The sequence below is a fragment of the Pleurodeles waltl genome, chromosome 2_2 (assembly GCF_031143425.1).
Source record: "Pleurodeles waltl isolate 20211129_DDA chromosome 2_2, aPleWal1.hap1.20221129, whole genome shotgun sequence".
In the NCBI taxonomy this organism is placed as follows: Eukaryota; Metazoa; Chordata; class Amphibia; order Caudata; family Salamandridae; genus Pleurodeles; species Pleurodeles waltl.
Genome location: NC_090439.1, coordinates 636,840,409 through 636,865,398, shown reverse-complemented (window position 1 = coordinate 636,865,398; position 24,990 = coordinate 636,840,409). Strand labels below are relative to the sequence as shown.

Sequence of the window (24,990 nt, the reverse complement as noted above, 5' to 3'; positions counted from 1 at the left end):
CATGAGTGATAAGATTACCAAGGAAGGTGTTTGCCCCTTGTGTTTTTGTATTCCAAACTCGAACAGTCAGAGGGAGACACCTTTCATGAAAACTGTTCTCTACAGGGTGGTATCTTGACCAAATCACAAGGGGAAGTGTTGGGGGGGCTGAGGGGGAGACAGAATTGAGGGGAGATAATAAAAAAGAAAAGAAAAGAAATTCAGCTTACCTTCAGGGGTGCCGCACCCTCGTTCGTCGCACCTCTTTCGTAGATGTGGTGTCCTAGCATTCACTGGGAAACCAGCACAGCTCCCCAGAAAATCCTGGTGCTGCTTACATGCTAAACATAGCATATAAGCAGCGTCAGAATTGGTCTGAGCAGCATTCACTGCCACTCAGACACAAGCCTGGGGTCTGTGCTGTTTCTCCAGCCCGGCTGTGTATGCAGCCAGGCTGGAAAAACCTAAGTGTGCATGTGTGTTTGGCCGGCCTCAGACAGCCGACCAAACACACATGCGCACTTAGGTGCACTCTCCCCTTCTCCCCATCCCACCTCCTGTGGCCTAGCCCCGCCCCTCCCTGCACTGCTGAGCCAGAAGCAGAAAAACAAAATGATAGAAAACTATTGTTTCACAATCAAGAAAGGAACTCAATAGACCTTCTAGCATTAAGACCTTGAGACTAAGTCGCACAATTCATAAATTAGAGCAGCAAAGGACATAATTAATGAACAGTAGATGGCCCAAAGAGCATATGTAGCTTGGTTAAAATAATGTCAAGAGAATGTGGTTTGCCACTTTGTTTAGAGGTTTCTTACTGACCTATTTATAAAGGAGAATGAACAAGATATGTGAAGCATGGGGCTTTTTATATCACCTGGCAAACTTATAGACCATTTCATGAATGTTTCACAAACTACCTAAGAGGCAACAACCAACATCTCCCTTTTAGTCCGTTCAGAGGAAGAAACTGCACATAACAGTGGGGTAGCAGGAACCCGAATGTGACTACCTGAGAGCTGTGAAAGTTGCCTGCCTATTGCTAGACTTAGGTCTCTTTCTCATGTCGTATATGGTATTTGCTATGCCTTTTCTTTATGACCTGTTACTCTGAAGCTCCTGGCAAGCAACCAGGTCTGCTCAGCAAATCACCAATGTATAAATACATAATGCTTCAAAGCTTCAACGATAGTGTCCAGAAGATCACCTGCTGTCTACGGCACTGCCTGAATTGACCAAGTTTCAGGTTTTATAACGATGATCAATTTAGTGAATTGAAATTCAGGGCGAGGTCAGTTCAATCCTAATAAATTGGTTTTTTGACCCCAGACATTGTACTGCACACTTCAAACTAGAGCAGTTCAAAAACCTGGGGCAAGCTTGTGTTTTTTTTTTTTCCCTGTGAAAAAACAGTGCTTAACTTATAACCTAGTAAGTGCCGGCACCCAAAGCAGTGCTCAAAAGATAGTGGACAGTGCTTTTAAATGTCCCAAGGCTGCAGTCCAGAATTCACCTCATGCTTCTTTAATCCACTACAAGAATCTCTCTGCCCCTTTACATCACTAATGCTTTATCCCTTGTTGACGGGTTTCCCATTGTCTCTTCATTCTTCTTCCCGTTTGTGTGTTTTCCCCTCTGTTGCTCTCGAGGAATGTCTGAGAAGGAGAAATAAGTGCCAATGGTCCCTACAGGCCCCAAAAATGAGTGTCGGTGGGAACCACCTGCTCAAATTAAGCACTGTGGGAAACAAAATGATGTTGCCTTTCTCACGTGTTACTTACAATAACAGAGTGTAGAAGGCAATATCTCTCTGTTGACTGTCTCCTAATTAACTTTCCCAGCACCTTATCCGAGACGCTTACGGCCGTCCGGCCAATTATATGGTCAGACTCGACATGTTCAGTCAAATATTCAACTGAAGTCATTAGCCAAAAATCTATACCAGAATATTTCATCGTTCGTACCCCCGTGTACCACCCGGGAGCCACGATGAGGCCAATATTGACACTTGCACAGTGCTGGAAACGTACCTGCAGCACCCCTGGGGGCGGCTGTGCTGTTATTCACTCGGAAACATTTGGAAACATATTTGGCCCTGTGCGTAACTGAATCCCTGATGAACGGTGCTAACGCCCAGGTTCCATAATTTTAGTAGTGATTCGAAAGCCATATTTGTAGCTAAATTCCATTATCTGTGGAGATACAGGGAATTGCAGATGTGCATCCTAAGCTGGCCAATACACTGGAGCGACAGAAGGACGTCCACACGCTTATATAGCAATATCGTCTTTACCAAGCAAAATACTGATCAATAAAAGTTATCCTTTTTGTGAAGTGCTAGTAAATGTTTACATCGGGTTAGTTCTTCAATAGATTATGCCATGCGTCCGGGGGGAAAAGTCCCAAGGAGAGTAAATAAAAAAAATATGATTGATGGGCTTTCTTAACAAATCGTGTGAATATTATGCTCTGTTGTTGGTGACGGGCTAACTTCAAGACTTCCATGTAAAACTGGGTGGCATCAGTTACAGAAAACACAATGACAATGCATCTATGAAAAGCACGAGATAAGAGAAATAAAGATGACTGATGTGAGGATGGGGAAGGACATCAACACACTGGTTCTAAGAGGTGGAGTACCGTGTTTGTAGTTTCTGTAAGTGTAAGCTGTGTGATCTACTCCAAGAGGGCGTCATTCATGCAGTAACTGGACCAAATGAAGGAGTGTCTAGAAGAACCTCTGACTGTACCATCCTGTATGCACCAGCCGGAGGAGCCAACCGATAGTCCTTCTGTACCATGGCTCTAAGGGCCTTGCATAAATCCCCGTTTCTGCATCTCCATGAACTCTCCTCCAGTGCTGGGAAGATTCTCTATTATTTGCACAGGGTCATTCAATCTGACAACCTTACATTATTGCATCCAATATGGTTTCCAATAGTCGTGGCACAAAATATTAATAAGACTACACACCATGCTGCAGCTAACAAGAAACAGCCCATGTTCGCTTTCATTGGTACTTTGATTTTCCACCACGTGGAAAACTCTGAACGCATACATGGGACATAAACCTGCTTTTTAGCACATGTATTTTCTTCTTTATAATGAAAATTGTTTTTTCCTGTAGAGGAACCTGGAACCCTGTGCCACATACTCCTGCCTTTGGCAGGATCAAATTGCTTGTATATCTTGGTTTGGAAATTACTTGCAAAGAATTATGTGTATACCCCCAAAACTAATTTTGCACAGTTTGTCACTGAGGATCATTTTTCAATCCCATTAATAAACTTGTAAAAACACAAACTCTGCGTCATGCAGCAAATATAAGTACATTTTCCAAATGTAACACTTCACCACTTGAATCTTTGAATAAGGGTGTGCAATTCACACTCAGACCGCAGATGCACAAAAATATTTGATCTTTACTCAGACCTGGTTGTATGTCAGAATACTGAGCAACAAAAAATCGTGCAACAAAATTTCAATTTCCCAATGAAATTAGGGTACAAGATTTTAATACTTATAGTACTTGTTAGACCCTCGTCAAAGGGCTTGTATATTGTTTTTGGCAGCTGTAATTTTGAACATATTTGTAATATTATGTCTGTTGCTGTATGCCCAACTTCTTTTTTGTGTGAAAAGTATTAATTAAAGCCAATAGTCCTTACAGAGTCAATTGATATTACATGTGTTAAAGCCTGTAGACAGGTATTTTGTCACAGGGAGTCCTATAGGTTACTGTAATATGCAAGTTTTCCTTCTATGAAAAATACAAGGAGACAGAAGATTTTTACAGCAATAATCCTTGTTGGGCCCTTTTAGAAGTACTGCATATTTCTGTGCAAACGGTGTTTTTATACATATTTGTATTTTTCCGATGGTATGCCTGATGATTTCACCGAAGCAAGCTTAGGATCAATACTGTAGGACTGAAATTTTTCTGGCTATATGCCGGATTGCATCATTGGGAAAAGGGAAGCAGGACAGCAGAGTAACAGTCCTTGTTGCAGAGCAGCATAGCAATCCTTCTCAGTCTGCCATAGTTCCAGTGGCATAGAGAAGTGGTGAGTCTGAAGGTCCATTATTTATACCTGGTGCCCATTTTGAAGTAGGAGAAGTTTCTGCAGGTTTCCGTCCACAAAAGTGTTTGGAATGTCTTGCTTCCCTGCCCTAGCCCCACCTTGTCTGGGGCCACAAAAGACTAGTGTGAAAACCCTTTGTGAATGTGCTGGCCAGAGCCTTCATGATGTTTAAGTGTGGTAGATGACAGCTCCTCCCCTCATCAAGTCACAGATTGCCTATCCTGACAGCTATGATTTCCCTTTGTCTTACTGTCTGGGAGAAATACAAAAAGACCAAATGCCAGCTACTTCTAGGCAAGTCACCCAGGATTCCAGCTGCAGGCACCAAATAGTTAAGACAAGAACATGGCAACTTTCTAAAAGTGGCATGTCCAGACTTGTGACTTAAAATATGACTTTACCACTAAAGAGGGTTTTAAATTATAATAACTCAACCCTCCTCCCTGCTCCAATGAAAGTTATCACTTACTAAATATAATAAGTTAACCAAATGTTAACCTATAGGAGAGAAAGGCCTTGCAGTAGTGAAAAACATATATATGTGTTTTTACTACCAGGACACTAAAATCAGCTGGACCATCAAAGTTTCTTGAGATATTACATTGATTGCAAAAAAAAAGTTGGGTGGATGATCAGCTCTTTGTGGGAGTCTTTGGGGGGGGGGGGGGGGGGGGAGCCAAGGCAGCGCAGAAAAGGACTTTGTCAAGGGGGACAGTCATTTGATTTAAGATCTGCTACACATTGGCAAAGAAGCAGCCTCCAGAAGCTTTGAGAATCCATTCTACCAGGGACAAGGCTGCTACTATTGCTCCAGTGTGCGAAGTGCCTTTTAGGCCGTAATGTGGGCATCAGTACACAAATTTATGAAGCAGTACTGCCTTGACAGCCAGGTCCGACAGGGAAGGTATTTTGCTTGTTCATTCTTGCAGGGCTTTTTTGGCCTTAGCCATTCCACAGATCCACCACATTGGCAGGTACTTCTGTCGTATTTATCCTAGAGGCAAGGAATCTGCAGGTAGAAGTATCCATTAGAAGAAGGAGTTACTTACCAGTGTTTATTATAAATCTAATGGATTAAGGACCTTTACTAATACAGTGCACACTATGGGTACCGTTTCTTCATGTGTTGCTATAAGAACCTTACTGCCTAAATATGTGCTATTTTTTTTAATAAAAGGGTAGTGAATGAAGGAGAAAATATTGAACTTGTTTTATTTCTATACGTGTAGTCAAACAAATTAAACAATATTGTCCTTCATGTATATTCCGTTGCCATCTACTGCTACTGATGGTAAACATTACTTTAATATTCTTGCTGTTATGCCATTTTCAAGGTTATAGATTTTTTTTATCCATATTTGTTGTACATGAGGGTTTGGAAGTGCACCCCAAGTTGTAAACCCACAAAAACTAACTATGGTATTATAATATTAGATTGCATATATCTAACAATCATTTAATTAGCATCATATCGGTCTCAGCCTGCACCATCTTCACCTCGGGTGTCCCAGAATGCTTTGGTAGATTAATACAGCCACATACCATATTGATATAGGATGTGCAATGCATACTATTCATGAATGTGCCTAATGTCGCCCCTGTAACTTGCACTTTTAGTAGCTTTGTGCTGAATGCCCCATCTGCCAGCTGAAGCTCCTGGGCAGTCTCTGTAGAGATCTGTGTGCTCTTTCCTAAAGCCCAGCATTTTAAATGAACTGAGCAGCGCTTCTCCAAACCTCTGTAATCCTGAGGGAGACTCCTCCTCTCGAGAGACCCGCGAGCTCTCCGTGTGCCCCAGCTGCATTCAATTGGCGGCTGCGGGAAATTACTGCAGAACAGTGGCTTAACCCAAACAGGGGGATTCTGTCGCTTGTGCTCAGACTACGTGAATGAATGCACAGGTGTAAAGCAGTCCAAAGAAGATGCCCATCTATTTGCTTCCAAGGGAGTGAGCAATATTATTACAACAAAGATACTGATGGAGAGTCCGTCCCTCATTAGGAGTGGCCCGTTATTCCTACTTTGGCCAAAAATGGGAATTTATGATAAAAACGATATTCTTTTGCAATACTGGGACCTGGTTTTACCCAATCCCCCAGTAATGGTATTGTGGGTGCAGTAGTAATACCTAGAATACCGGGGAGCTCATAATGAGGCCCTACTTAGTGCTGTCAATTGGGTTAAGGCCAAACACGTTGACCTCGGTGGTCTCAAAGTGCCTCCCATATCTTTGTTGGTGTCTGTGCCTCCAACAGGAATAAACGTGCAATAACCGTGCCTTATGCCAAAGTCCTCTTGGTTCTAGGATAACATGCTGGAGAAATGCCTAAAAGGAAGAAATATATTAACATTGATTTTAAAATAGGCCTGTGTCAGCTGTTGCCTGCTGGTATTTATATCACAAATTATTTGTTTGTGCCCAGTTTTATAAATATTTAATTGCCTTAAAAATACCTACATTACCTAAGAACTTTTTTCTGTGTAATCTATATATTACAATATGGTTCTGAAAAACCATATATCCGAAAAATAAGGATGACTGGCTGTGGAAGCTTAGTTGTGTTCTCTACTTGTCTTTTGCAGCCTCACAGTAAGGAACCAAGAAGAGGAGCGTGCGCGGAAGACATCGCGTGAAGGTAGAAGCGAAGGCATCCCAGAGTTTGAAGAAAGGTAAGCAGGTCCATGGATACAGTCAGGAGAGGAGGCTAAATTTGAAAGGCCAAGGTTGGGCAGGTGGACAGTGAAAACATTTTGTAATCCCAAACGTATCCTCAACAAAGCTCCAATCTTGAAGTGAGGTGAAGACACACCTCTTTAAAGTACACTACATCACAATGCAGAAACAGTACACTTCTGCTCTCCAAACACAGCTACCTCTCGAATTGCTCATTCAGTGTATCTTTGCTTTTGACTCTGCTGTGTCTTGGTTAGGCTTGTGTTACACAGATACCAAAAAAAATAGCCCACATTTAATCAAGGGTGCCTTGACTTTTGGAACCTAAATGGGAGACCAAGACAAAATCAGGGAATTTAGCCAAATAAATAGACTTTTTCCAGCATGCTCATGTTCAGAATGAGCAAAATGAGTTATCTGAGTCCCTCGGGTCTTGCAAGCACCTGGATAACCTCTCTGGTGATTAGCTGCATTAAACTATTCAATGATTGACTGAGTTCGTTGACAGAGTTATCTGAGCTGCAAAGTTTTCCACATCCGAGGCAAGTACCTGAAAGGCTCCTCCTCCACAGTTAAACATTTCAAATGGGAGACTTTCAGTATAAGTATCGCACCTATTCACAGAGGCCTCTTAGGCACATAGGGGTGGTCTTAACATGTGGACAAAAAACAGGACGAGTCCTGTACAACACCGGATATGTCAAACAAAATGCTGAATTCACTATCTTATCAGACACCAATGCAACACATGTTTATCTTAAATAACATGATCAGATTTCCAAAGATCACAGCTAAGTCTCCCATAAAGTGAGGCCCTGAAGCCTTTCTGAAGGTCTTAGGGCCCAGTCTTAGTAACGATGCAGGTGTGTGCCCACATGCTCTCACCCCTCACATTTGTGACATGTTTACAATTCGGTTTGGAAGGGAGGATTTTCCTCATCACTTTCAATTAAATAAAACAGTGGATCAGACTTTTTACATTTCAGTGCTAAGAAAGAGCCCTTGATTGAAAAGGACACTAAAATATTAGGATTTTTTTTTTACCAGTACAGACAAGGAAACGACTATACTGGCCTGGCCACAGACTGGAAGACCAGCATACGTCATCTTCCAGCACTGAGGATCACTGTCTTGTCACGATTTAACTTAACAAAATTAGCACTCTTCATCTTTGATTTCAGATATTCACACTGGTGGCTAGGGCAATAGGTCAAAACTTAGGCAAAAACTGTTTATCACCGATGAAGGAGAAAAATTGAAAGCCAAAATAATCCGCCAGCTCCCTAATTGCTAAACATAAAAATTAAACGCAAAGAGAGTAATATCCTCTGAAATACTCCATTGGTGACGGGACCCTCAACGTAGTGGAAAGCGAGGAAAGAGGTGACTTGGCTTTGATCTTCCCAAAAAGGATATGAATAATCTCAACACAGGATAAGTGAAACCCATAAAACACAGACAATCAATTAAAATATTGTGGTCAACTTTGTTAAATGCCTCGGAAAGATCTAAAGGTGGTAGTCCACCTTCCTCACTTCTGATGGCCAAGAGCTCACCTAAGAGTGCACGAAGACTGATTCTGTGTCAAAATGTGTGTGAAGACAGACTCTTTAATTATCTTAGAGGCTACGAGGAGTCACTTGGCTGTATGTGTCTCCACAATTTGGGATGCAAATAGGTGGCCCCTTCCTTTCGTGGTATGGGGCATCAAAGAAGTCCAAGTTAAGGTGCCTCAGCACAAGACTATCTCCACTTCACTCACTAATAGGATAGCAAAAATAGAACCCACATTCCTTTATGTAATTGCTTGTAAGCCAATATTGGTCACCCCAGACATGGAGAACTTATTATTAATGACTGTTTTTGGAAAACAACCCACCAGGTTATTGCAGAAGAGATGATATGACCTAATATTCAAGAAGCAGCCCTCCAGAGAGCGAAATGAGATGGAAATAGCAAAATTCTATATCTCATAAAGAAGGGAAAAGAGGTCCTAAGGCCCATCCTTCTGTTCTACCTATCGACATATTTCAAAAAAACAAAATAAGAACTGGGTTAACCATATGTGAAAACACCAATTAGGGAGAGATGTGCTACTGGGAATTCCAAGGCCCTCACTCACATACTCATGGCATGCTTCATCATTGGGCATTTCCACACTTGTGCTCCAATGAGTTCAACATAGCTTCTACCACCTTTCGTGGGAGCAAGGTTTTTTTTGTTATTATATAGGAAGAGAACAGTTTCTCTGTGCCAGAGAAAAACAAGCATTGGTAAAGCCAACAGGTTTCACCTATTTGTGATCTATTGGCCTTGTCATTGTTTTTTGGACATGCAGCTCAGCAGTGCAGACTGCTTTGCAAAATAGCTTAATGTAAAGAAAAAAACGCTATGACATGGCAAGCAATGACTGCATCACAGCGTTTTTTTAAATTACTGCTCAAGGGTAGAAAGCCAGAAGGGAAGTAGCTGCAACAATGGACACAATGGATAGTGGGAGAGGGAAACATTTGACTAATCCCCAACCATCTGCCTGTTTTCTGCACATAGTTAATAAATTAACTAAGATATGAGCTCACTCAAGGTCCCACCTTCCACTGGCGAAGACGTCAAGCATCTTTAACATCATCCTGATGCCATTTCTCGAAGCAAGGACTACTAATATGACCATAGGTTGAAGCAATCGTAATGTGTAGAAGTATTCTAAAAAAAAAAAAAAAGTTGGTAGCTTTTGCTGCATTTCCACGCTTGGTGGCATTTTCCAGGCTCGCTCAATGCTTGCACAACACTTTCTCCCTTTGCCTCAAGCAGAGGTGACTGTGCTGCACAGCTAGTGAGGGAAGGTCAGATCAGGATACGAGTGCTTTTAGAAACAAATGTGTTAAAAATGTTGGTGCCCTCAGATGACAAATCCCTTATCTATACCTTGAATTCTTGAAATACAGAGCATTCCAATGGGTACTCGAGGTTACACCCATAGTTCTGCAACAGCTGGTATGTTAGTTTACAGTGTTTTCATTAAGCACTTTTTCATCTCTATAACAGTGGCTTTGCATTTATGTTCTAATTACCTTTGGAAGGCAGCTGGCATCCTACAGTAGCCCAGTGCTATAGAAAAGTAGTAAGTTTCCTCTGTTCGTGAAGGAGTGGGGAAGTGCTTCATTTGAATTTTTAGAAATTCAAACATTTCCCTTAAGAATGCCTGGGAGTACTTTTAAACATTTGATTACAAAGGGATCAACTCTCGAGTTATTAGGTAGGAAATTACAATTACTAGCAGTGTCTAGTAGTTGGAATGATTGCAAACAAGTAATAATAAAATACATGCTTGCTCTAAATGTCAGAGTATCACTTTTTAAGAGGAGAGGACGACTCGAGTGAGAGTTGGATGCCTGTCTCCCAGGCAGAGGCGTTGCTGTCATCTGTGTGGTGGTATGCTTTGCTCTACAGTTCAACAAGAAGGTTTTACAGCCCGACATGAAAGGGCACTGACATGACACTAAACAAAACCCTCCACCCTCTCCTGCTGGAGGCAGGCCGGGCAAAGCAAACTTCATACAAAGCAGCTGCAGCAAAAGCAAGTGACCAAGACACAATGCAAAATTAGACTAAACAATCTCCGGTTTTGCCTGCCTAACCCATTGACAATGCAGCCCAATTTCCCAAAAAAGGTGACTCAGGTGGGGGGCAGCGTTATGAGTCTCAGCATTTAAAATAAAAGCCAAAATTACGAGATTCAAGCTTCAAAATACAAAAATCATGCAACTTAGAAGCACCCCCGAAATGCGTGCTGACACAGGCTGCTTAGGTAAAAGGCATCAGACAAGAACATAAAACAAGCACACTTGAAATGCGTTCAGCCATGGAGACATTACGTAAAGGGTACAGGACAAACAAAACAAGCTCAGCGCAAGCACAGTGCAGGCAAAACCTAAGAAAAGAAGTTCCACAAAATCAGATAAAAAAGGAGTAGTTAGGCCTTAGGACACTGATAAAATAAACACACCTGGAACAAACAGGAAATAGTATGCCATGATCAATATAAATGAACAAAAACTAAGTGACAAGCCACGAACAAATGAAAAGTAAGGGTGGAATGTAAGCCCTTTTTAAGATTTATATCAAATACAGTAGATTTCACAAGCACAGCACAAGCTCTGTGCAGGCAAAACCTAAAGAGGAAAAAGTAAAAGTCTTCATTAATCCTATACCATTTTTTTATGTATATTCACCTCCACTGGATTAGAAAGGGGAAAACAACAGAGAAGTTATTGATGTTGTATGCCGGCTTTTAGCACCCATCCATCTGGACTGGTCTGGACACCCCCACCCATCCACGATTCACAAACAAAAGCCAAAGTGCTCTGTGGGGCCTGGTCTCTACTACATAGTAAAGCTTGAGTCCCTTATTAGGGACAGCTCACATCTGTTACAATCTCTAGAAACTGGAACATGGCTGCCTCTTTAGTTGTGTGAATCAAAGAGGGCTGCAAACCAGGCATTAAGATTTGCGGCTCTGTTGTGGATCATGATCATATGTGGCCATTTTGTATCTGCCATTGTACCCGGGGGTTAGTTAAAAACAAATGTACAATATCTTAACTTCCCCTGACACTTAGTGAGTTCCAAAATGGTTGTAAAATATTTTAACTTACCCTCACAAAGGGAGAGTTAAAAAGTACACTTTGTATCCACAAACACTGAATTAAAACTTGTGCAAGCAAAAATTTTAACATGGAAAAAACATAAAATACATAGATTGCAGGCATGGATGTAGTTTATTGTCAGTGCAGCTGGACACCATGACTGTTGCCCATTTCACATTGGAAAACGAAAAGGTGCATGCAGAGATTGTGAAATGAGTCCAGCGGCTACTGTGGTAGGCACAGTGGCTCCTCTGATGGCACTGAAAGTTTGCTGAGTGGCTGCCATATTTCAGACAGCCACTCAGCCAACTTTTATGGGTTTTTTTCAAAATCAAACTCCCAAAGCAGGAGTTTGTCTTTGGACCACAAAAAAGAATGAAGCTGATCCCCAGGGAGGTTTTCCTAGTGTGTGGATATCATTTTTCTTTTTTTTTCTTTTCGGGACTGGCAGGTTTTACTTGGCATTCCAGAATTGAAAAAGTACATCAGACCATATGCTGTGAACAGTCTGATTGACAGTCTAAATTGATGTCCCCAACTCCATCAGGTTGTTGGTGTAAGGTTTCCAGTGCCAGATCCGGTAGTGGCACCACCATCAGAAACATGATGGCCTGCGTAACTCTAATTAAAATGAGCACATCATCATTTTGGGGGACAGGGTACTCCACCACCTTTGTGACAGAGTATCCTGTTTACCAAACTCTAAATCCAGCTATACGTCCCCAGTGTCCTGGTTAGTAGGGAACACTAGTAATCTCACTTTCTCTATTGCCTTGTTATCCCTGCAACTGCAAGGATCAGGGAAAGAGCCAGACAGTAAACTAGACTTTCTGCTATCTTGATTCCCATTTAACCTCTTGAACTAGCATGCAAACATGTATCCCTCAAGAGTTGATGAGTGCAGACCTGGAGACTCCTCTTGAAGTGTAGCCAGAGAAAGTGAAGCTTTCTTAAACCACTCTGAGGAGTTTCAGTGACGTGGCCTATGGGTAGACATTTATCATTTTTCCATAGCTAGTCCCTTTCAAGAGTCCACGGAATAAACTGTTATCATAAGAAATTATTCTTAAAGCCCTATTGGACAGTTACGTTTCTTACTACTATGCACTACTATCTACTATTGGGTATTCTTGCTCTCTAACTATCTCTTTAGTAACCGCTTGAGGTTTAAGCTTTGCACACAGTAAAACTGCTAACGGGAAAGTTAAGGGTAAATTGTAGAGGAATTGGCTAAAGTCTCTTTTAAAAGCTGGATGATAATGGTAGCTCAAGGAGACATCAATTGTACGGAAAACAGACTTGAAATAGGCAAAACCCTTATAATTTGGACTATCTGTCAAAAGCCCCAGACCCTAGTGTTTGATGGGGAAAGTAAAGTAAAATAGTCTCCAAGTTCAAAAGCTGGTAAAGATAACACATTACTGGGGTGGCAATTTTAGCATATAAGTTGCCTGCTGATCGACCAATAATTACATATGATATGGGATCAATGTTTGAATGTTTGTTTTAGCAAATTAGTGACCTAAGCTTTTTTCAAAAGGTGCTTAAACATTGTCAAAAAGGGGTCTGTGCGCATTGCCTCTAACTGTGTCCAAAGTTATTAGAGGAAAGGCATATGTCTCATTTATAACTAGTTTAGCAATAGGAACTTTACATACAATTGACCATAAGGAATATATTTGTAGACTTTAATAAATCGTTTGCATCTGGTTCAGTTGAGCTGATTTTGTAAAACAGTTACAAACCTTGACAAATAGGTCGTCAGGACGTTTGCAAATGGCACGTATTACCGGATAATGTTACATCTCAATGCTGAAGGTCAGATTACAGAGAAATGAGTTGACATGCAATTTAGGTTTGGATTATGGTTTATGAAATGACTGCGAAGTATTTTACCTAATCTGTTGATGTTATATCTCTTGGAAGCAGCTGCTTTGTCATCTAATCAGAGCAATCCCCAAATCCCTGTAGAATGTATCTCTGTACAAATGCTTATCATGAAACATTTACGAAAAGCTTTAATGGTCATTTACTCAGATAAAGTAGTCATCTGAGGTTTCAAGACCAACCAATTAATAGAGATATAATCCCCATTTAGAAACATAATGGAGGGTGTTCTCATTGACTGTTTTATTGGATTGCATGCAAATCTGACTAGATACAGCCCTTTGGGACAAGGGCAGTGGATGCCCAGCAAAAAGCTTTTAAATGCTCCCTGAAGACCTTTAAACACAGCAATGATACAGAGAAACATCAACTGTTGCATTGTCGAATGCGGAGTTACGTATCGAAACACAGATAGTTTAGGATTGTATCTTTTCATACTGTGAGTGTTTTTTTTCAACCTCATTGTAGAACTTTTCAGCTTCATGAAAACCTATTGTGTTTTGAAAAACAATGTGCCAGAATTTTGTTGTAGCAAGTATTGCCAGCCATTTACTGATTTTTTTTGTTTACTGCAGAGAATGTATTGTGATGGAGTCAATGGATATGTTTTGTCTGCTCTTGCCAACCTTGTGAATCCTCAAGGAGGCAGAATGTGAAGTTCTGAACATTAGGGCCAGAGCAATTATTTTTCATCCAGGAGGACACATAGAATACATGATGCCCATGTTCGACCTGAGCAGGAACTAGACACACAGGCCAAACATGGCGAGCAGAGCAAACATGATTAGAACTTCTCCTCTATTAAATCTACGTTAAATGTCCTTAGCCTCTGCACAGGTCTGTAAATAGTTAAATAAAGTCACACATATGCACACAACCCTGTTAAGGTGTCAGTGGTGTTTAGCTAGTACACCCACAATGAGGTGGTGACTGCATCAAACAGTGCATGCGTCTGACAGAGGACCTGCAGCAAGGTGTTGTGACTGGTGGGGTCTCCGGATTCTGGAAGCATGTTTAACTCCAACAGTCTGGAGGATTGTTGGACCCATAAGTGGAACCTGCTTTGCCAACGGGCAGCCTTGAGAAGCAAGTAGTTAGGGCTCATGGAGTAGTTACTCCTCACTCCTAACAGTAGCAGTGACCTCCCCCCCCCCCCCAAGCAACAGTGAATTCAGGCATTTAGTAGGTGGGCAAATTGAATACAGTGCTTAGACATCTACATTGCAGTGCTAAGTGTACACAATAAAGAATGTAAACAAGGATATCTGCTTCTTTGTGCGGGCCCTAGTATGCAAATGGGTTTTAGGACTTTCTGACACTGACACATACCTCAAAGACAGCATTGTGAAATTCATTCAGCTACATAGATTCTCATAAGGCTTGCCCTTCTCAGGTTGTTTCCTTGAAGTGCTCATCTGCATCCAGTGATCACATGCACAGAGGACCTCATTGTCCTTGTGTCGTACAAGTGATTTTTCTGCATTGTTGACATATACTACCGTGAGAAATGGCAAGATTTATGAAATTTGCAAAAGCGTCTTGGCTGAGGAGGATGATGATTTAACAGGTCTTGTGCTGGACATCAACGTCTGTGGCATTAAGATCTTATTTATCGTAAACAACAGGGCCTGCATACATGACGCCTTCATAAATTCATAGGAAGACAGCAGAAAAATAGATGGCTGTATGGGCGAGGCTTCAAAGAGTAGGATTGTGACATGTTTAAACGCGAAGGAAAGTCATGAAAAGATTATTGTGCCCTGAATCCAAGTGGGCCGGTAAAGGGCAAGGTGCTTACCAGCCTTTAAATATGGATACCTTGGGGGAAAGTATTTACAGGTTGCAGCAAATTCCTCATATTTAAAGTTTTCACTCGGAATTAAATGTGAAATCAGCATTTATAGACACAACTCCAGCATGTTTCAGACTTTCCTCGCATGTTTCTGACTTTTTTCGCATGTTTCTCTCGAGTAAGAGGATAATTGTAGGGGCGGGCGATTACTACAACACTCAGCAGCAGTCAGATTTACACTCCTTCTCCCCCCCCCCACACACACACACACACTAAACTGGGCCTATGCAGGCTGAACAAGTGCATGAGTGCTCATCTTGCCAATGGCAAAACAATTAATACTACTTCCAAAATCCCAGTTCACGGCAAAGAAGCCAAATACGTGCGAATTAAAAATCATTCAGGACAGACACGAGTGCAGAAAGTGACTCAGTAAGGGGAAGTTTTCACATTTTACAAACTTCTTGACTCCATGAAATGCCTGTCCCTTCAAGGACTGAGACTACCATGTGCGCAACTCTCGATGTCCTGTGTCTTCTTCAATGGTGTAGTGTGCGTCCTCCTAGCACATAACTAACGAGGCAGGCGGTAGTGATGTACCAATATGCTTCTTTATTCAGCAAGCTTCAGATATACAGGAAGCAGGTCTGCTCAGCTCCTCTGTCACGGCAGCTCCTCAACGGAATGCTCGACATTGGAATATTACTATGTCACCATTCTATGTCATCTTCAAGTTATCTGAAAGTGTACACCATCACAAATGGGTTTTGTTTGCTCGGGCTGAATTTCGTAGCGAGCTTGCCTCTCTATGTCTCCATTATTTGAACACTAAGAACTTAAGAGGGAACAAACTCTCAATGTTACATGCCTTCTCCTGGATTTCCCTTACCAAATTAGGTCTAATTCTTCTGTCTGTTAACCATAGAGTTTGTCATTAGTATAGATCATCTCCAGTAACCTACCACCAGCTCATATTGTGACAAGAGCTCACCTTCAACTCAGCACTTTCGTCTACAAATACTTCTAAGAGTTGTATTCTTGAAGATAATATTTACCATTCATCTCCTTATCCCAATTTCCAGGCTAATGTTGAAATCGGACTTCATGCTCCTGATATGAGGAAAATATTTTTAATCTTTTTACTTCTCTCTCCAGTAGTGGAACTGAAACTCCAATACCATCTCTTTACTTCTTTAGAAGGTGTGTGAATGGGCCCATAGTTCTGTCCCAGATGTACACATCCAATACAGGGGACTATATTTTAGTGGTCAGGGGGTCCTGTCTTTGATGGAGTCTATTTCAAAATATTTGAGGCCAACAACCATATAATGGCCTCTAAGCAAATTAAGATCTGATAGCCTGGACCCACTGTCAGGCTGACTGGTCAGTTTAAAGACCAGCTACGTGTCATTCACATTCATGTCGACCTTTGCATCTGCACATGCACTAAGATGGCCACTGCTCGTGTTTAGATTTTAAGTATAGATGATAAAATAGAGACCTACAGGTTACCCCAATACAGGGTCTCGGAGCCAGACGCGCCACAGCTTCACCACTTGGATTCTACTGGAAAGAAATTAGATACAATTTTTTAGTATGGACTTCTGAACTTGACAGTTTAGAAGCTCCTGGCCAAGGGTCTGGTTGGTGGTGTCAAAGGCAGCAGACAGGTCCAAATGGAACAGAGCTCCAACACCACTACCATTAAACTCTGACTTAGAATGTCCATCACTGACATAACTTCCATTTCATGCCGTTCCCTTGCCACAACCCTGCATGGAAATGGTCCAATAATTAATTAGCATCAATGAAACCCTGAACCTGTTTCATCATGTCTTCTCTAACAAGTAAAGTTAGTAGTTCCACATTGTGACATGTATACAGAGATTATTGTTCTGCTATACTGTATTCTACATCCAATTTTGGAGTAAAGATTCCACACTCAAAATTTAAATGTGAATTTGTTTCCTTGATCTTTTATACATGTGGACAGTCACACAAAGTGGTCATTTCTCTGATGCTGTTAAACGATAAAGTGTGTTGACAAAATTAACCGTCAGCAAATAACTGTTGTAACAGGACTGCCATGGAATCTTCTTATCATTAAAATGACTTTTAGAAAACTTAGGGGGTCATTACAACCTTGGCGGGCGGCAATGGAACGCCGGGCGGCCACCAATGCAGCCGCACTCCTTCCGCGGCCATTAGGAGATCCCCGCTGGGCCGCAACACAGGAGCCGGCTCCAAATGGAGCCGGCGGTGTTGCGGCTGTGCGACGGGTGCAGTTGCACCAGTCGCGCTTTTAGCTGCACGGGCCGTGGCAGGGGGCCCCGCGACTCCCCTTTCTGCCAGCCTTTTCATGACTCGTAATCCCCTGGGCAGCGCTGCTGGAGGATTACTCCTGCCGGGACAAAAGTGGCGGGAAACCGCCGGTCTCTGCGGTGCGACCGCAGCGCTTCCGCCGCGGTCATAATCCCCCATTGAAGCACCGCCAGCCTGTTGCCGGTGCTTCCTCCAAAACAGAATGACCCCCTTAGTTTTGTAAAGTGGAGTCAAAACCACAGAGTGAGTCAGTTTATGTAACAATAGTGCCGATCCAAAGAAATGAAATTTTAGGACTGGTGGACCAATCAAGCTCTAGGTGAAAGTGCTGGGGTTTCCTGATGCCTGCCCTTTGAAGAAAGGGGTGTAGAAAGCTGAGTTATTTTCTATAATGCTGCAGACTGGTCACCGAATCCCTTATACGTTATCCCTCTCATCTTCTAAGCTGCTGAAAGTTACCATGCGAAATGTACACTTTTCTTTCCCTCCTGCTATACAACAAAGAGCTCTATTCTAAAAGTGAGTAGCACTTGTCCTTCCAGTATTAAGGAAAAGGCTCTCACCTTTGATAATCCTAGCTACCTCAGAAACATTAAGTATTGTACTGGAGCTGGGAGGTGAACAAGAACGTTAAGCAAGCATTTCTTATGACTTTTTCTTTGGAAGATTGTAGCTCTCGTCCCAGTCATCAAGGCAGTGCAAGGCAGTGCAGATCAGTTTAGCTGTGACTTTCAATACCCATGCTGTTTACATAACACACCATACAGTGAATATTGAATAAAATGAAACAAGGAAACGGTGTGCTTTGTGAACAGTAGAATTACGGGAAAGGGCGAGAACTGTTAGGAAGAAATACTATTATGAAAAAAGATCATGAAGAAAAGTAGTTAGAACTCATGATTGTTTAACGAAAATAAAAATTACTTTGAAGAATTGTAGTTCGTTATCAGTAAACATGTGTGTTTGGAATAAAATTTGAATAAAGAGGGCAAGAGTTACTAAAAAGGACAGCGTTAAAGTTAGGATAGGTAAAGGACTGTATTTAGTTACTATAAGCATGAAGCTGAAAATTAGGAGGAGGGTTAAAGTTATGGTTGAAGTTACGGTTAAGACAAGGAGGGTGATTATGGTTAGTATGAATGAGGGTCTTTAAAGACATTTCCTTCCTGGAGGAACGTACTATAATAGTCTCATCACTGCAATCCATAAAGCAATAATTGGCATTTAGGTTCTGAGAATTCTTCATAATGGGTTCTTTATTAAGGTCCAAGTAGTGCTCTGCATTTGGCCATGTTACAGCTTTAGTACAATTTTGCGAGTTAATATATTAGTGATGAAGAGAGCACACATGGGCATTTATCAGAGCAAACAACCAATTCAATGATCACTATATCTCTATTACTACAGTGTTGAAACGCACAATTATGCCCCCCTTGCCAAATTGATGAGGGTCCGAACTTTCATAGACATTCATTGTCTTAGGGCTGAACGGATCCCACGGAAGGATTGGCCACCCGTGGGCTGCAGGGGTCTGTGCTACTCCCCTCCAGTACACCAACTGAGGACGATGGCAGAGGCTGGCATCATGCCTTACCTCTAAGGAACACATGACCCGGGATGAATGAGTTCATTATTTACTACTCGGTGGCTGTGAAAGATAATGGGCCTCCAACTATCTGTCTCTTATGGTGCCCCATGGATGGACTCTTCACTACTTGTATTAACAACAAAACAGAGACTAAACGAATAGAAAGGAAATTAAGTCAGCAAAAGTTCAGTGAGTCGTTAAATTGTTAGATACAACCACTTAAATGAAGATGTGAGATTTGAGAAACTGATCATTTTTTGTGTGGTCCATTGAGTGCCACACGCACTGCCATCCAGAGCTCATGGTGAGCCAGGGTGCTGACAATAGTTCTATAGCAAGTTCCATCTAAACTTTTAAATTAATGAAAACTAATGTTTTGATACAAGAGCTATTGATGCAAGCGGAGAAGGAAGAATGTACTATAGGGCCGTAGTCTGTTTAGGTATTTTCGAGCAAGTGCAACAAGAACACTAAAAGCACAGTTAGATTTGCTTTGTTCCTCTGTATAACCTACCCCTGTATCCTGGGGGCAGGGAGTTAAAATGTAAGTAGACATTCCTTTACGGTCAATGCCCGTTCCAGGTATATACATTTATATCATGATGTATGCATGTGCGTATGAATTAAAGCAGGACAAATTACAAACTTGTAGACATTCTTAACTCTTAAAAAGGCAACGCACAGCCATCAAACATTAATGTCTTCATACATACATATGGACAAAATGCATTTATTTTAAATATTTGTTACACAAATGTGAATAACAATACTTACTTGTGATGCACTGAGACAAGTGAACATCAACACAGTAGCAATAGGAATTGCAATGTAATGCTAAAATGATGAGCACAATCCAAGTAGTTAAAACCAGACCCAGGTGTTACCTCCTACAACTTCATAGTGTCTTTATTTCTGTTCTGTAACTCAAAGAAATGAAAAAAGGTGAAAGAAACAACATATGTCACTCCACACTCAAAAAATACTTAAACACATTTTTGTAAATTAGCTCTTACATGTGAAGTATCTTCGACCAAAGACTAGACATTGGTAAATCTTGATTAAACAGATCTTTATATATTGCATACAAAATAGTTTTAACTCTAAAGTGGATTGCCTCAAGGACAGCGGACCATGACAATATTAACATTAATTTGAATACCTAAAGCCACTTGTACAGCCATTTAAATAATTAGATCCAAAATTATGCAACAATGCCCGACCTACTTTTTTCAAACTGTTTATTCATCTATCTCTTTAAAAATCATATCAATTGCAGTTTATGATCCCTTTAATAACTTTAACAAACACTGTGAATCAGACTACTAGAATGCTGCATTTTCATTGGCTGTTACACAGTATATATTTACCAGAGGAGTTCACAGCTAGAAGTCAAGCTAAGCTTCATTATACCCTCATATGTTCTCCTCGGCCCAGTCATTACAGCGTGAGACAGCCTCAGCCCCCAGACAGGTCGATCATCATGCTAGTTATGTGCCGGGCCGGACCAGGTAGTGGTTTTGAGCATGCTTCAGGTGGGCCGGTCGGGAACTGTGTTTACAAAGTGTATTCAGGAGCGCCAGTACCACTGGGAGGAATGGAGGCTGGTTTCAGGCTTCCAAATCTGGTATGGAATGAGATTTGGTCACCTCACAACCATATAAATAAGGAAACTGCTGTTGCAACACAACTCAGTGGCTGAAATATGGAGGGCAAATGGTTGCAAAAGCAACATAATCTTGAAGAGCAGAAAAAGAATGAAGAGATCCTCCAAATGTCCATAGCTGACCTCCAACAGATGATAAAGGAGTTAGTGGACACTGCAATGAATGAGCTCCAAGCAATGAGGCAGAGGGTGGAGCTTGAGAAGACCAAAACTGTTTCCCAAAAGGGAAATGTGTGCAAAGGACATGTTTTCAGGATGTGTTGGTCCATATAGATGAACTATTGGGTTTTGAGCAAACACCTCAACATGAGAAAGGCTTTTATGCACAATTCACTCGTATTGCAGCAGATGGTAAGCTAGTAGATGATATTATTAAAGATATTGTTAAGGAATGTGTTAGAAATTGGGTTTCTGGTTGGCTAGGGTATGCACGTAAGCCAGGCAGAAACCACCCACTCTAGTCAGGGCAAGAGAGTTACACACTCAAGATAACAGCTGCTCACCCCCTTGCTAACTTGGAACGAGCAGTCAGGCCTATCCCAGTGGCAATGTGTAAGGCGTTTGCACAACACAGTTGACGCACTATCCCCACTACAAAGGAAAGATGGCACCAAGTTATATAAAAATAAGCTGTATTGTACACAACATCATTAGACCAAACACAACATGTCAGTAATACCCTGCTATCCAAGCAGTTGTCAGAATATTGCACAGTACTGTTACCCTGCAGAAATCAGCAGTAGTCACATATAACACACAGGTTACTCATTATTCTGTAACATAAGCAGTAGTCAGGAAAACATTACTACAATAATGCACGTCACAAGATCCTCATAAATGCCCATACCAGGAACATTAGGAAACACATATGGCAAGTCATAAAAACATATTAGCATGGAATGCCCATAAAAGGAACATTAACAGATGCAGGTCAAGTCATGAAAACAGGTTAGCATTACATTCCCAGATTTCCCATCAAAGGAAGATCAGAAAATATATGGCAAGTAGGAAACATATTACCCTAAAGGCCCCAAATGAATATGCTGTCACCCAAAGTACCTGTCTTTATGATGAAGGTATCTCGAGTGCCACGAGGAAAACTGTGGGGGCGCCCGGCGCTCCTCCATTCCAAAACGGGGGTCGTTTTATGGTTGGAGGAGGGGGACAGCACGCACCCCCTCTGCTTTTATGCAGGGGCCCCTCCTAGGGCCTGTGCCCCTACCGGGTACCTACAAACTCTGTAGCTCCCCCAGGGCACGACCGGCCATCCCCAGAGGGGAGGGTGAGGGAGAGCCAAAAACAGAACAACGGGCCAAGCAGTGCCTCCTCCCCATCCGCGAGCTCTAACAAATAAGGGTCCCATGAGGCTCCCTCCTTGCCTGTTCTCCACCAGAAGAAGGGACTTAGCGGTGCGGGGTGGCCTCCAACGAGGCTTCCTTCCTCGCCCATCCCTGGAACACGGACTCGCCCGCACCCGATCTGGTGCGCGAGTCTGTTGCAGCCCACCCGGGCTGCAGTGGTGATCCGGGCTGAGTTGGGGCCTGTTGGTGCCCCGGGGGCGCTCCTCAGAGCGTACTTCACCCCGGGGGCACCACTAGAAGCATGTTCGCTCCAGGTTTAGAATCTTCGTGCCCCGGGGGCACCTGAGGGATCGCGTTTCAGACGAGCTCAGATTTTACAGCCGGCCCAGGTCGCGCGGTGATTTCTTCTACTAAGAACCACGGCAAGTGCTCTCAAGGCGCTAAATTAGACAAAATAAAAACGCTCTCCAGGCGCGTTGGCAGTAGAACATCCAGCCCTCACCAGGCGCCCAGGCAGTCAGCAGAGCACTTCTCCAGACACTATGCAGGCAGTTGCAGGGGTCAGGGGCCACAGCACCCAGCCCCTGGGGACACAAAGAGGGAGCACAGAGCGGCAGGGCCCAGCAGCAGGCCAGCACAAGGAGTTGCAGTCAGTGGCAGTTCCTCCTAGTGACCCTGCAGGTCACAGGTCAGCACAGGAGCAGCAATCCAAGGCAGTTCTTGGTGAGTCCCTCCAGCAGCATTCTGTGTCCATTGACAGTCGTGTTAAAAGTGTCTCTAATTGTGGGGAAAAATCGCCTGTACTTATACTCAGTTTTGCAAAGGTCTAGCAAAGAGGGGGAGAGGAGGTTCCAGCCAATTACAACTGGCTGTGGTAGTGTCCCCTTTCTCCTCCAGCAGAGGCTCCAGAATCCAGAAATCAGTTGGGGGCAAAGAAGCCCTTTGTGTGAAGCCAGGACACAGCCTTTACAGATGCATGTGTGCCCCGCCTCCCCTTCTTTCAGCCCAAGAAGACCATTCAAAATGCAAATGCACCTTTGTGACACCTCCACCTCCCTGTGTCCAGGCTGTCTGGAAAGTATGCACAAAGCCCAACTGTCATTCTGCACAGATGTGGATTGGAATCAAGCTGCAAAACACCAGAGTCATAAGGACAGAGAAATGCTCCCTTTCTAGAAGTGTCATTTTTGTAATGATAATAAAAAATCCACCTACACCGGTAAGCAGCATTTCTCACTACCATTACAACCATACCAAACATGCCTACGCTACCCTTCATAAATCAGACAATACACGCTAGACATAAGGCCAATGCAATCCTATGAGAAGGCAGCACTCACAACAGTGAGAAACCAAATAGGTTGTTTGTCACCACCAGGACAGGCCACGCAACCAGGCACATGTCTTGCCTTCTACTTACACAGCACCCTGCCCATACGGCAAGCCAGGACCTACCTTAGGGGTGACTTACATGTAGTAAAAGGGGAGTTCTGGGCCTGTCAAGTAAATTTAGATGCCAGGTCCCTGTGGCAGAAAACTGCGCACACAGGCCCTGCGTGGGTGACACAAGCAACGCTGCAGGCCCACTAGTAGCATTTAATTAACAGGCCCTGGGTATAGGGATACCACTGTACAAGGGACTTATAGGTAAATTAAATGTGCCAATTAGGTGTACGCCAATCTTACCAACTTTAGAAGGGAGAACACCTGCACTTTAGCACTGATCAGCAGAGGAAGGAGGCAAAAAGTCTGGGGATAAACCCGCAAAAAGGGCCAGGTCCAACAGAATGGAAGGATGTAAACTGCTATGCCTAACTGAAAGATAACTCATTGAAATTTTTGATGATAAATTTCAGCACAGCCCAAAGGTCAATACGATATTGTTATCCATGTCCTCTTCTTCCTCTCTTTCATCAGAAGAATCTACACTGATAGAGGTGGTGGATAGGAAGGTTGAATCCACTCTGAAGAGAGCATACGCAGCATTGAATTTTGGCACAAGTGTCAATACATACACTGACTATGCCAGACAGGTTCTGCCAAGAGACTTTCAGGAGCTGTATGACTGTTTACAGGAAAATGGCGATCCAATTCGGTTGCTAGGCTAGATGGAGCTTTTGTTGCAATTTTTATCCAGTGTGGTTTCTGATAGCCTTTGGGCAGCAACTACCTCGGCTGGGTCAGCTGGAGAATCCTTTCGAAGCAACAGTGAAAGCTGTATGCAAATATCATTGGTAAAAAAAAAATTGTTTGCTGGCCCCAATGTCTTTGGGTATAAACGGACCAAAATGGTGCAAAGATTGCTGGAATCAGAAAAAGATCTTGAAACCATTTAATTTGTTTACGGGGAAGAAATTCTTTCTTTAGAAATTAGGGCAGCAAGTAAGCTAGATAGCAAAGGTGCCTTTCAAAGCCAAGCCTGTGACTGGAAGGCCATGTTTGCAAACAAATACTGATGCCAAAACCAACCCCATCAAAATCAATGTTAGAAAAGACTATGTGAAAGTGGGGAGCAAGGCTATAGTATTTTATTCCTAATTGGACTTATTATTTGACAGACCTATTAGTGGTGTCTGTAATTCAAGAACAATATTACATTTCTATCAAAGACTCTTCTAAAAAACTGCTTCAGACCTACTCCATTATAAAGAGACAGAGTCCCTCCACCTCAGAGAGAAGGATTTTACTCAATCCTATCCTGTTTCTGGTGCCAAAAATAGACGCCTTCTATCATCCAGTTTTGAATTTAAAGACTCCAAACAAGTTTGTCTTGGTAGAGGCCTTCTAAACGATCTCTACATACAATTGCTCCAATTTCCTAGCAATTCTGGACTTATCCGACTCCTATTTTCACGTGCCAGTTCATCCTGAAAATCAGCCATACCTCAGATTTGGAGTGTAAGGCGTGCATTATCAGCTCCAAGCTTTGCTCTTTGATGTCTCAATGTCACCAAGAGAACCCACACATGTATTGGCACCAGTGGTGGCAGTCCTTCAGTTAATGAGGGTATCCATATTTCCCTGTCATGATATTTAGTTACTATGTGCTTCCTCCT

The 24,990-nt window shown here is 42.4% G+C and overlaps 1 protein-coding gene across 5 annotated transcripts in view; it reads left to right on the top strand.

Moving 5' to 3' along the window:
- Positions 1–24,990, top strand: part of RGS20 (regulator of G protein signaling 20) — a 423,936-nt gene that overhangs the window by 334,834 nt on the left and 64,112 nt on the right. For all 5 annotated transcript variants that reach the window (XM_069220174.1, XM_069220175.1, XM_069220177.1 and 2 more), the window contains one exon: positions 6,645–6,731. In XM_069220174.1, coding sequence (XP_069076275.1) covers positions 6,645–6,731 — 87 coding nt within the window. The remainder of the gene's footprint in view (positions 1–6,644; positions 6,732–24,990) is intronic.